Source organism: Epinephelus moara, chromosome 6 (genome assembly GCF_006386435.1).
Source record: "Epinephelus moara isolate mb chromosome 6, YSFRI_EMoa_1.0, whole genome shotgun sequence".
NCBI classification, from domain to species: domain Eukaryota; kingdom Metazoa; phylum Chordata; class Actinopteri; order Perciformes; family Serranidae; genus Epinephelus; species Epinephelus moara.
The window spans coordinates 31,882,023-31,896,015 of NC_065511.1; the positions used below are offsets into that span (position 1 = coordinate 31,882,023).

A 13,993-nucleotide genomic window follows, 5' to 3' on the forward strand; every position below is an offset into this window, starting at 1 on the left:
TCAAATCGTATTCTACCCCCTCCCCCACCCACGCAAAATCAGTGGAACAAACCATTGCACCACATCATGAGGGTAGGGGGTGGCGTGCGCATGTAAATGTGTGTGTACATGCACTATTTGGAACGTGGATTAAACTACAGAGTTGAATCAATGTTTTCATTTTGGCAATTCTCCACAAATGTTCCCGCGAATATAAATATAAAACTGATTACAGCACATGGCATGACAATAGACAATGATGGGTGTGTGTGTGTGTGTCTGTGTGCGCAGACACACCAACACGCTCTCTTCATATCTGTCTTCCTCACACACACAAGTGCACACACACCCTTCCCCCTTCAATCTCCCTCTGGAACACTCCATCCACACAATTTCAGATGTCCATTTTCCAGAGTGCACAAGAAAGGAAAACTATTTTTATCCCTTCTCCACGATCTAGCATTATTTCTCCCTCTTCCTCTTCCCCCATCCTCGATTCCCCTCTTTCCTCTCTCAACTCCATAATCCCTCCATACTCCGCCTGATGACACGACCATCTCAGCTTTTTTTTTATCTGTTTCCATCCGTTCCCTCCTCTCTCTTCTCTCTCCCGTTCACTTCCTCCTCTTGTGTCGTTCCCACTCTCTCTCCCTCGTTTTTTTCTCCATCATTGCTGCAACATGCCTCGCAGGCCTGCAAACTCATTATCGTCAGCGTAGTGAACCCTTATGTTGATTTGGCAAAACCAAAATTGAGCTAAATAGCAGGACTGTTCACACCATAATCGTCTCTCTTTAAAACAGTGTTTATCATAAAACTACTGAAATGTTTCCTGTAATCCTGCCTTAATTTTGAACCTACTTGGGAACCTAAACTACTTCTCAGGCTGATCAGTAAAAATAATGCTGAAAAGATACTGTATTGATGAGAAAAAGTATATTGTTTCCACTCCAGTTTAAGTGGAATAACTTAGGCTGTACATGTTTTTTTGCTTGAGCTGGGCAATGCTTACAGAATAAAATATATTATTTCTGTTTGAATGACTTGATGATGACTGCTGGGGTTTTCACACAATATTGATGCACACGTGACAAACAATAATCTGTGGTATGGATATGATGTAGGGCTGCAACTGATGATTATTTTCATTGTCGCCTATTTTTAAAATTAATCAAAAACTCTCAAAAAAAATGTGAAAAATGCTCATCACAATTTTCCAGAACCCAAAGTGGCATCTTCAGTTTCTTTCGTCAAACCAACAGTCCACAAGCCAAAGATAGATTCTTCATTTACTATCATAAATGAAAAAGAAAACAGCAAATTCTCAATATTCAAGAAGCTGGAACCACAAAGTGTATCATTAGCGATTAATTTTCTTTCAATGGACTAATCAATTACTAATCGTTCCCGCTCACTCATTTTTTAATTTCACATTTCATTTAGGTAGCTTTAACACTGTTAGTGAATTCATCTGCAACTATTTTGACAGTTAAATTATCATTTAATATGTGGTATTTAAAAGCTGATAATTCCAGTCAAATTAATATTATTGCATTAATGGACAATATGTGGGACAAACCAACACATTTGAAGCTGTCACACTGGTCTCTGGGAAATTGTAATGGGCTTATAAACTTAATAATTAATCAAAGAATCTAGGGGAAAAAAAGTACATTAATCAATAATGAAAATTATCATTAGTTGCAGCCCTGCCCTCAACACTTTACTGTAATCCATTACACAACAGAGACATTACACATCATGATAACCACATGCCAAAACAACAGAATCACACTATCAGTGATCCGTCTATATATCAGCTCTACTGCGTGTGTTTTCCTGTGTTTATATTCCAGTAACACTGTCAGGATATTGTAGCATGCAACACACCGACTCCCTGATGAAATCGAGTTTACGGCTCTCATTCACAGCTGGATGAAAACACAGAGATGTGAGAGACAGCGCGGGTGAGCGGGAAGGTGGAGCAGCCCAGCAGCACCGCTCCACCCCACCTCTCTCCCGTTTCTCTATCGCGCCACGTTAGGCTTTGCATCTCCCAGGTTACCTAGCAACCTGGCATCTCGCTCGGCTCCGTTGCCTGGCAACGGGGGCCTGCAACCATAATACAAGCTCCTGCGCGGCCCATCCCCCTGCTCTCATCCCTCCTTCCTCTGTCTCTCTCATTCCATTCTTCACACCTGAGAAGTCTGCCCTCCTTCTCCTCCACTCAATACTTTATCTGGCTGTTAACCCTTCATCAGCCTCTCTACTGGAGCATGGATTACCAACATATTCTCGTCTCTCTCCCTCCTCTCTTTCTGCCTTCATCACTCGCCATAGTAATGGCATCAAACCATGCATAAAGCAGAACTAACTACCCTGTTGATCCCTATAATATTATGCTGTTTTTGTCAAACCCCAATGAGAACATTCTGCATGCAGCAGTGGAGCACTCACTGAAATTTGATCCTTTGGATTTAGTCCAACATAATCCAGCAGCACTATAGCGGATAACTGTTAGACCTATGCACTTGGACCTTCTTTCTATTTTAGGGAGCGTAAGTCCTTTGGGAAATGAGCTGGTGAATTAAAAAGGCTGCTCAAAGCCATACAAATTCATGATTGCAAAAATCTCATATTCACCGAGATTACATTCAATACGGAGCCAGTGACACATTTCTGGATGCTCAGATAGTTTCAGCGTTAGGCAGGATCCCGTAAAATTTAGACAAGCCAAATATGCAAATGGCCTGTATGTTTTTATACAGGCTTAATCAAAGACGGAAAAGAGCCTAATATTGACTCTGACTATTTTTGGGCACAGAAAAAGAAGCAATTTATAGTGCGTGTATTTTTTAAAATTCTATCTTAAACCATACTTCTACTTCATTTAGGAGAACAACTCATGATAGCTATTTGTTTTATCAGTTGGAAGACAGTCTCTTTAGATTTTCAGCTTGCCTTGTTCATTTTGTTAAATTCTCCGGCTGTTATTTTCTTATTTTTTTCTTTATGATTTTAAATATTTACTTGTACTCACAATCATTTCTCTAATGGTCAAGGAAAGGAAAGTGGCATAAAATGGAGAAAAGATATTTTCTAAGTATTCAGATTGAAGTCATACACTTAATACACAGGCCTAAGGGTGATAATCTCTAAAAATGACATGTCTGGCTTATTAGTTAGAAGTTATACCCAAACTAAATGATGCATAGAAAGCAAAGAAGTATCCACAAGCTTACATTCAATAACTAGAAATGTGCTTCAAAATTCACATCTACTTGCACACAACTAAATTCAAAATTGTTTTTACTAAAAAAAAAAAAAATGTAAACCTAAATCCTTTCAATTTACTCTACATGTGCATACATTCACGCTTAAAAGTGCATCACTATAACAAGGCTTAACTCTCTCACTAACAGACCAGAGACGACAGAGCTGCTCGAGCCCTGCGGTCAAATACTCCAGTGTCTTCCGTTGCTGGACAGAGCGTTGTGAAGTGTGGTGATCTACAATAGTGTAATCTGGTCTATAAAGCTCCAGCTTCGCCCTGCGGTCAGTGTGAAAAGGCCATTTATCGAGACAGCAGGTTGAAGTGTGGTTAGAGAGGAGACCTCGGAGCGGAGGTCACACCCCAGGTGCAACTTAAGTCACGTCATCTCCATTGCTTGCCTAATCACACACACACACACACACACACACACACACACACACACACACATATGTACACACACACACACACACAAACGCAGACACACACCAGTGGCCCCCTCTGACAGATGTCTCTGTTTAAAGTGACAGAAGTGCGCCCTGACTCCCTCCCACTCCTCCACCACCCAGAAAAACTCCTTTCTTCCACGCACCACCCGCCTGCCCCTTCCTCCACGCTCATTATGGCCAACTTTTGTCTTGTTTCCTCCTTCTCTCTAACCCGACCTCCTCTGCTCCTCCCCTGTCTCACCCTACCCCCTCCCTGTCTATACACCCCTATTCATGTCAAACCTCTTCATGGCCCTCCTCCACCACTCTCAACCCCCCCTTCTCATTCAGATGAATTCACACGCTCATTCACGCTCATTGTGCGGGCCCTGCTCCATACGTCCAGCTTAGTGCAGACATATAAATATTACATGCTGAGACAAGGTGTCTGGACTGTAGGCTGCAGGTCTAAGCCCTGACGTGGGGGGTATGAACGTCATCCTTGACTTTTATAATGCATAATGCAGAGTATTATTTCTGTTTTACTTCCAGACTTTTGAAGCTCAGTCCACGCATGCACTTTGGTAGCCAAACGTACCGAGAGCAGCGCACCAAGGTCAGCGCTTGGGAATGGAAATGAAACGGTGAACGTTACAGTAACTGATGTAAAAGGCGAGTGATGCTTGCTATATGATCTGGCACTGGAAGTCCGTGACACTGCTCGATGATCAAAGCCCTAGATCTGGGCATCTGTTAAAGCTCGCTGCATTTAAGTGATTTTTTGGCACACCCTGCTCTCTGGCACTTGTTTTCTTCCTTGATAATCCCTTCAAAACGCAAATACATAAATGAAAGACCTCCCATCTTGTGTACTTACAATAATCAGTCAAGTTAAACTATTTGTATCTGTCAATGTGTAATATCTATATCTATTCTCTGGCAATATCTTTATTAATTTTCTCAAATTACTTCCAACAACAAAGACGCAATATCAAAAGCACGGCGATTATCATTAGCCTTCCCTCACATCTCAGACATCTAAAAGATAATAGCAAAATACAAACAACAACCATAAATAATAACAATAATAATGAGGTTATAAATTGAACAATGAAAAATAAAATGTTTTAAAAAGATAAGGTTTCTTGTACAATAGAGAGAGGACAGAAGACAACTTGTATTTCCATTTCGCCGCCACTCTCATCTCATTACTTGGGTCAACAGTTTTTATATATTGTATAATAAAAGCATGCCTCATGTTTTCAAAGAGCAATTCTTTATATTTAATAATAATCTTTTCCAGACGTACAGTTAAAGACAATTCTTTAATCTGACAAATGAGCCTAAGTTTATCGGTCTTCTCCTAAGAAAGTGAGACGACTATTTTTACAAGTGAACAAATATCGAAGGCAACAATATTTTCTTATGTGTATGATGTTTATGAGGGTGTAAACATAGAATAAAAAGCTTTCAAATGTTAAACGTATGCCTGATATATTCTCCAGAGCTGTTTAATCTTACTCCAAAACTCTTGCACCTTATCACACAATTAGAAAAAGGTCCCTTTCTCCTGTCTACACCTTATACACAGGTGTGGAATAACGCTACTATACTAGTTTAGTTTTTCTCGTATCACACACTGTATGTTGTCTAATACTGTCAAAAGTATTTATCTATCGATAAATATAGATTCTAAATATTTGAAACTGTTCAATACTAATTTATTGCAGAATCGATACTCCAGTACCAGCTGTAGCATTCTGCTGTCCTGCTGAAAAGTCATTGTCGTCATGTTAAAGCTTTGTTATATTTATCTTTAAATAAAAAATTGTAAATTTTATGCTCCCAACGTCAATTTCCCCTGTGGTATCAAAAGTGGTACTTTCAAGGTATTGTATCAAAGTTGGAAATCCCAGTATTGTTACAACACCACTGTCTTCGTCACTGCAGCAATCTGAGCCGAGCATTAACGGTTTGCGTTTGTGCTTCAGCACATGCTGCTCTCTGGTCCTCCAAAGGGAAATCCTCTTGTGTGTCTTTTCTCCAGGCATTAAATTTCAGTACAGAGGTCTTGAAAGATCCCACAACTAGAAGATTATATAATTTGGAGATAATACCCCTCCCAGAGCAGTCCTTTTGCATTTCTGTTTTCCAAAATAGATAACTAGGGGAGGATCTACAATACTGATTCTGAAATGATCTAATAAAGTTTTTCAACTGTAAATATTTGAAGGTAATGTTTGTCATACCAGGCAACTAACTCCTATTACCCTTATTTCAGGCCGCTTCATAAAGCCTGAATTTAATCTGCCTGGTGGGAAAAAGTGGTTGCCCCATATTGGACTGACGTGTGAGGGAAGAATGAGTTTCACCCAAATATTTTCTAACTTGATTCCACACCATAATCATATTCCTAATTATAAGATCTTTACGTATTCTTTTTCAAGATTTTGCTGAGAGTAATTACCAAGGGAGAGGCAATGTGACTGAACAATGTGCAATGCTCCTCCAAAATGAGAGGATTTATCTGAAAAATAGAACATCATCGTCCTCAGCTGGGCTGCCCAATAACATCAAAGTGGATTGGGGCTCTTAAGACCTCCTCTATCATAACATATCTATATTTAATGTCAAATTTAAATATGAGGATCTTACCACTGGACATGCTCTGATTTCTAAATTCATCACCTTAAGTGTGCAGCTTGCAATAAGCCATGTGTGAATCCAGGATTTAAATGAGCACAGTAAAGCTGCCCATGCTGTGCTTCAGCCAGCTTTAAGTTGGGGAGAACAAAGCACGTCGTCCAGCATCAGATGCAATAATGATGACAGATAATTGCAACTAAACAGTTCTTTTCAATCTATGAATGTGGAAACTAGGCCCCGCAGATTTTTGTAGCTGGCTGGATTTACAAAACAGATGGTGTGTGATATGGACTCGACTCAACTTTGGGCTACTTTAGGGCTCAGCATCTGAGAGACACAGAATTGGCAGTGAGCATTCACATAACCTGGTAATCATGTGTCCACACAAACATAATCAAACTGGCCAAGATACAAATGTTCCTCTGTGTGTGTGTATGTGTGTGTGTGGGTGTATGTGTGTGTGTCAGGCCTTAGAGAGGCAGGCGCTCTCCAGGGTCAGGCTGTTATGAGGCTATGATTAGATTCTGCCTCGATTTTGTGGTGAAATATGAGGCAGGCACTCTTTCTCTGTCCAAGTTGCATGCACAAATGCACATGCACATATGAGCACACACACACACACACACACACACAGCAAATACTTTTGTTTAAAACAAACAAGCTAAATCCCGCTTGGTTTAAGCTGTACACAACCCCACACTAACTCCCTTCTACTCTGCATACCCCCTCTGTATCACTCTCTGGCTCCTCCTCTTTCTCTTTACTTCTTGCACGTACACACACGCACACATTTTTTTCCTACACCTGTCCCTCTACTCCCTTCCCATCCCACACACAGAGAGGTTAAAAATAGAGAAACAGCACGAGGGAGGGGGGGGGAGCGATACACATCACAAACCCCATCAGGCGGGGAGAGATAGAGGCAGAGGGATGGCAGAGAGGGAAGAGACGGAGAGAAAATGAAAGAGAGCGCGCGCGCGCGCGAGAGAGAGAGAGACAGGGGAGAGAGGGAGCTGGGGTCTGTTCTGAATTGAAAGTGCAGCAGTAAGCAGTGAAGGGGAATAGTAAACAGTGCTGCTGACCACATAAATATGCTAAATTAGCCTACAAAGTCGCCCTAGTGGATAATTGCTCATCATAGCTTTGCCCCATAGGGAGGCTGCCTGCCAGGCATCTTAGATTCCACATGGAAACACACACACAGAACATATAAAACATGCACACGTTAAACACCCAAAGCAGATCTGATCAGCTACAAACACTGGCTGATGAACACATGAACTTCCAAGTCATTCTCTTAAAACTACGGACATAAATTTTGCTTTTCACATGATGTTGTTTTTCCCACATATATTTGTATTTCCTTTAAAAATGAAGTGATACAACGCTAACTGTACAGAAGTAGCACTGGCATGAACTGCTGCACCTTGAACGTACCCACTTGCTGAGTCCATGTGAGTCCATAGTGTGCATGCAAATAAATATAGCCTTTCCAGCCCCGGGACATAAATAACAAACTCACTCTCCCTCTCTCTCTTCAGCCCAGGCTCAATAAAATACATAACAGCTCCCGTCATGTTTGCATGATACGGCAGTAACCCTGGAACTCCTCCAATTTATGGGCTAAGGAACGCTGTCATACCATATGCATTTAATCAATATTAATACTGCAAACTTTTATTATATTTTTCATCTGTGCATTGATCCTCTGCTATATCAGTTATTGTTAACTACTTGTCCTGTGGCGCTTCTTCTGCCTTTTTAATAATTCATTAGGCATCAAGTGTGTTATGGGAGGTACGATGTGTGTATGTCTAAGTGTGTGCGTTTGGCTCTAATCAAAGAACAGAGAGCAGAGTGCTGCCTGGAGAGCAGTGGAGCATGACAACACACACCTGGTAAGCTGCTTATCACACTTTAATTTCACCTACACTGAGATCTGCGGATGCCGGCGTGACCAAACAGACGTGTGCGAGTGTGTCTGCGCGCGCGATCATGTACATGCATGTGTGTGTGTGTACGAACACTTGTGTTTGAAGTAGAACAAAGATGAAGGGAGTGATAAACGCAGGGAGAAGGGAGCGCAGATTAAATGGAGAGAGAGATATCAACGGGCGGAGAACAAAAGGGAAAGATAAGGGTAAAGATAAGGGAGGAAATACAGCAGCAGTAGGCTGGGGAGAGATAGAGCGATAGATAGAGACGGGAGGGAGGGAGATGTGAGGTTAAAATCTAAACAGGCCGGGAGTGAAGCGTGGCCTGAGGGAGAGGGAGGAAGGATGGAGATTAGGATAAAGCAAGGACGGTTTTATATGAATGATTACTGTAAGTTCTGTGGTATCAGGAGTACAAAATAAAACTGTTCCTTGTAACTTAAATTGAGACACACTGTCACAAATAAATCACAGTCCAGCGCTAATGTTACTCAATTTAAGTTGGTGAAAAATGTCAAACTAATTATGCTGTGATAATGATTAATCCAAGGGCAAACACATACTAAAGACAAGATTAAAAAGGATACACAAACTAAACCCAAACTTTCACTTGACCCTCTCCCCGTCACCATTGTTTTTCACCGCTCTGAGACCAGCCACCCTGAATTTGTTGACCAGAGGCTGAGCCCTGGCCTCTGACCTTAGACACACGCTGTCGGCCTATTGCCACCAACCCTCTGTACTAACAAGACAACAGCCTGAGGTACCACATATTCAATGTCATGAATGTAGATCAGACAAAAAAATTAAAGGTACAGTGTGCAGGATTTAGTGGCATTGAGCAATAAGGCCACTGAACTAAAACTTGTAAAGCTGTGCTGCGTGCCAAGCGTGTAGGAAAACTACAGTGGCTGATGCATAAATATAAATGGCCTTATCTAGAGCCAGTGTTTGATTTGTCTGTTCTGGGCTACTGTAGAAACAACATGGCGGAATTCCATGGAAGAGGATCTGCTCCATATGTAGCTCTTAATTTCAGGTGATTATGAACTAATAAAAAGCATAGACTATAAAATAATGGACGTAGCTACCGTAACCTCAGCAATTGGTTTGTGAACTCCCATTTTGAAGCCTCGAGTTTGGCTTTTAGGCCGTCGCCATCTTGTTTTTTTGGAGCCAGAAGTGACCAGAGGCGTGACACCTCGAGGACAGCCTGTCACTCAAGTGGCCCCACCTTTAAATATGAGTAACTTTAAGCCTGAATAAATGTTAACAGGTGAGTAACATAAAAATTCACCCCTGTACAATCATCATCAATGTTAAAATTAGTTGTAGACACCGCAATTGTTTTTTGTACCAGGCTGTAAACGTGTTTATTTCTGCTGTTGAGTTGGGCATTTTAATATAGGTGTTTGCGGCACTTTTGCATTGGCTTGATGAAAACATAGTTGTGAATATTACATACCATTTCTGCCAATAGATGCCCCTTAATCATATACACTGGGCCTTTAAATATATGGACACAACAATTTAATGGCTGTTAATGGATATCATTTACTTGCCTATTTTTTCCTCTCCTTTTCACTCACTTAGTGATATTAGTCATGTCTTTTGCTCAGCATCATAAACAACGTAAAAACCAACAATCACATTTATAAGAGCATATTTTCACCTCGCTGAATATTTCCCTCATAATTCCCATTTGGTGCAAACCCCCTGCATGCAAATGCGGATGAGAAATTCAATTTTCAAGTGCAAATTAGCACTGATATGCGACAGCTAAACATGAGCTCTTTCGTGTGGATGCATCCCAGGGGGAATCTCTGTACCACATCTAATACACCAAAACATCTGTGTGCTACAGTGGGACTTGCTTGTGGTTCCACTGTTAAATTTCTGCCACTGTGACTAATATAATGTAACTCTCTCCCTCTCCTCATCTCGTGCTCCCTCTGTGCTTCTCGTTCCCTCTCTGTGTCCAAATTAAACACAAGGCGCAGGACACTCTGATAAGGCCATCTGTTCATCTTTCTCTCCCTTTCACAATCCCTCTATCCTTTCCCTCATTTTCCAATCTGACAGTCTACTGCTACTGCTGAAGCTAGCAGGGGGATATCTGAGGTATAGTTTCTATGCAACTCTCTGTGTGTTTGTCTCCCTTCCTTTCATTCCTCTACTGGCTGGTTGGAAGCGTTAAATCAGCGTTAAATCCCATCAGTGAGTGACAGACAGAAGCAGCAAGAGCACTCCGTAGCATTGGACTTGTCACCAAACCTCTCATGGCTTGGCCATGGTGTAGGAGAAACACATCTGTATGAGTGTGTGATGCTACAGCTCTATAAAAGTTGTATGAGGTGCCTGACGTTCCACCAGTTCCCGCAATTAAGTGCGATCCCAAGATTCAAGATGCACTGACACACACGCACACACACACCTCAGCCCCCTTGCCCCACGGTGAGCCCAGGATCTGACTATGAAAATGAGTTTGTGAGAAACTAATCATGCAGCTTAACAAGTGGAGCCGGGGAAGAAGGCGCGGAGGGGGAGGAGCAGGAGGAGACGGGGGTGTGAAACGGTCAAAAGGGTCAACTAATCAAGAGGAGGGGAAATGAGACGAGGGGTAGAGGAACAGCGAGGGGGGTGGAGGGAAAGGGAGAGAGAGAGGGGGACTGACGTTGAGAGTAGGACTTAGAAGAAGGGTTACCATAAATGACTGTGAAATGAGAATCCGAGGAGGAAGCGCGAGCGTGCAGTGAGGGGAGGAAAAAAAATGAGTAAAAGACAGCAGGAAGGGAAAAGCAGGGATGAAAGAGGGATACCATGAAGAGATTTTAGAGAGGAAAAGGAGCGGGCGATGAAAGGGGTTGGGGGTAGTGAAGAGAACATTCTGTAATATTCTACTGGTGCAGGGAAACTGGGGGACGTGAGGGGAGGAGTTGAACAGAGGACAGAGGGGATTTGAGGAAGAAAAAAAGATATAAAATGGAAAGCATGGAGGGTTGGAGGGGGGATAAAAGGAGGAATAAGGAAGAGATGAAAAAGCAATTCTTTGGGAAAGAAAAGAATGGGACAATGGGAGGATGTGTGAAAGGGAGAGAGAAATCGTCTGAAGTCATTTCTAAATCCTGTCAAAGAAGGCAACCGACAGGGAGGGTGAGGAAGACACACAGGATCGAGAGAGGCTATAGACAGGTAGTGGAAAGTGATAGCAGAGCTAAACCTGGGAGAATATACAGGGAGGGGAGGTCTTTAAGCTCAAATATAGACACCAAAATAATGCTTTAGAATTATTTTGAGAAATTATTTTTTTATTTATCTTTTAAAAAACACTCAAGCAGTAGTCAACACACCAGAGGGGTTGTTAGTGCATGAGTCAGAAACATTTGTGAGTGCTTTGAATACAGGGAAATGTTGGAGAAAAACTGTGTATACAGCTTCTGTTTACTGTTATTCATCAACCAATTCACTGAACTCAGATAAACATGCTATAATGAGCTCTTCTTCATCTAATTATTTTCATATTCTTGAAAGTACTTTGCTCTGAAACCTTTCGACTCAGAGTGGACAGAATAAGGGATGGTATCCCTTTCATATCAGCCTCTAAAGGGAAGACAGGATACTCTAAATCGAGGAAACCCACAGTACTGCTTCTCACTGACAGTCCAGGCTTATTGAAAACCCTGCACACGACAGCCACACCCTCGATTCAGCACTAGCCTTCCTCAGGGGAGTGGTGCTTCTGATTGTTTCGTGCTGGCTCTTTAGTAAATCTGTACCGCTAATGAGTATCCTCCCTGCAAATGTTTCCTCCATGTGTCCAGAATATTCATCACAATTTAACTGGGAAATTCACTGCAACTCTCTGCTCCCTGCAACGAGCCGGTTATTGATGTCATCAACAGGAAAGGATAAAAGTAAAAAACCCAGCGGAGAGGGTTAGAGGGACGAGTCAAAGGACAAAGGGCAGCACGAGAGGGAGGAACTAGACACAGCAGACAGTGGAGAGGTGATTTTCGCGGAAAGGTCAGACTCCTTAGCAGGCCCTAATTGGATTAATGTCATTATTAACATGCCGCGTTTGTACGTGTGAGTGTGTGCGAACGAAGAGGCATTTCCCAGCTGAATGGAAAAGCATGCATGAGTGCAATATGTATGTATGTATGTATGTATGCAGGGGTTTGTGTTTGTGTGTCAGAACGTTTCCCCTCCCCCTCAAAGCCTTTTCTTCAGGCTCTCCTCCAACCATTTTCTCACAGAGATCTTATCAACATCCCAGCTTGCAGAGAAGGTGTAGGAACTGAAACTCCGATCAGTGGCAGGGCGACACAGAGAGAATGAGATAGAGAACGGCTCAGAGATGGTGAAGGTGCATTCACCATTCTGTTATAACTGCTGCAAATCAGAGTTTAGATAAGGCTGTGGAAAATGTCATCTCTACAGTACGTCCTATACTTTAACAGCAGTCTCTCTCGGCTGGGTAGTAGCGCACACTACTTTCGGTGTAAAACAAAAAAAGGGTAAAAATGCAAAATGTTCCAAAACAGCCACTGTAAAATCCATTTTTAACTGCAGCGGAAACCAGGTCAGAGAGAAAAAGAGAGAGGGAGCGACAGAGAGGTACAGCCTACGAGACAGACACAGATCTCGCACAGTGCCCCATCCATAATGAACAGTGTCCTACCCCTGCCCAGCCGCAGCACACGATCCCTCACAAGAGAGACTGAGGGACACTGGGATGAGACAAAGGGGAATGGCCACATTAATTACACACTCTCTCTAGGCGGGAGCTATCACCGGAGGCTAACGGAGAGGCCGACAGAGAGATGGAGAGACAGAGAAAGATAGAGAAATGGAGATGATTATGCTCACGGAGTACCCTACGTGTCTCCGGTGAGAGGGAGTGTTTGTCCTTAGCAGCAAGACGCCTGCTGGCTGCTGAGTTATGTCACAGTGTTACTAATGGGAGCTGAACCTCCAGTCGCACAGACACACACCGATCTGAGGCCACTTGTGTGTGCGTGTGCGTGTATACAAGGTAGCGCCTGTGTATGTAGGTGGGGGGAGGGGGTTCTTGTGATATGAGTGTATATGCAAGCTTGTCTGTATTGTTGCATAAGTGTGAAGTGTGTACTGTTTGTTTGCGATGTGCACTTACCCCTGGTAGTGTTTTCTGCTCGTGTAGAGCACTCTGGGCTTTCAGTGCCGACTCTCTCGCACAGTACGTCAGAAACGCACATCCTGTCAGATAGAGAGGGACAGGGGAGGAGAAGAAGGGAAAGGAGTAAAGGTAGAAAAGGTCAGCTGTGATATTTGTCAGCCTCTATCTCTGTCTCCGTACCACCCCCTACAAAAACACACACAGCCACACCATTTAAATGTCTCCTTTCCTGATGCCTTCCCTGAGTACTTGTCACCTATTCTGATGTATCACTGGACTAACTATGCGAGAGGATTAAAAAAAAATATATATATATTCATGCACTGTAACTTAACTTGACAACACCATGATGATGCACTCTAGAGCAGAGAAGGACACTCCACGGCACGGCACATTTCAGAACGGCACGGCACGAGTCAGCACACATGACAGCACCACAGACGTGTGCGTGGGGCTAACAAGGCCTTGCAGGCTGGGCACAGTCAGGTTCCTGCCCTAAACCAACCACTATGCATGCCTCACGATCACTCCAAATACACTCCCTCTGTTTCTCCTATGTGCTGTACCTGTGTCTGTG

At 42.7% G+C, this 13,993-nt stretch overlaps 1 protein-coding gene across 2 annotated transcripts in view; it reads right to left on the reverse strand.

Moving 5' to 3' along the window:
- The window catches only part of LOC126391853 (CUGBP Elav-like family member 3), a 29,496-nt gene that overhangs the window by 12,889 nt on the left and 2,614 nt on the right, over positions 1–13,993 (reverse strand). For both annotated transcript variants that reach the window (XM_050046816.1, XM_050046817.1), the window contains exon 4: positions 13,414–13,496. In XM_050046816.1, coding sequence (XP_049902773.1) covers positions 13,414–13,496 — 83 coding nt within the window. The remainder of the gene's footprint in view (positions 1–13,413; positions 13,497–13,993) is intronic.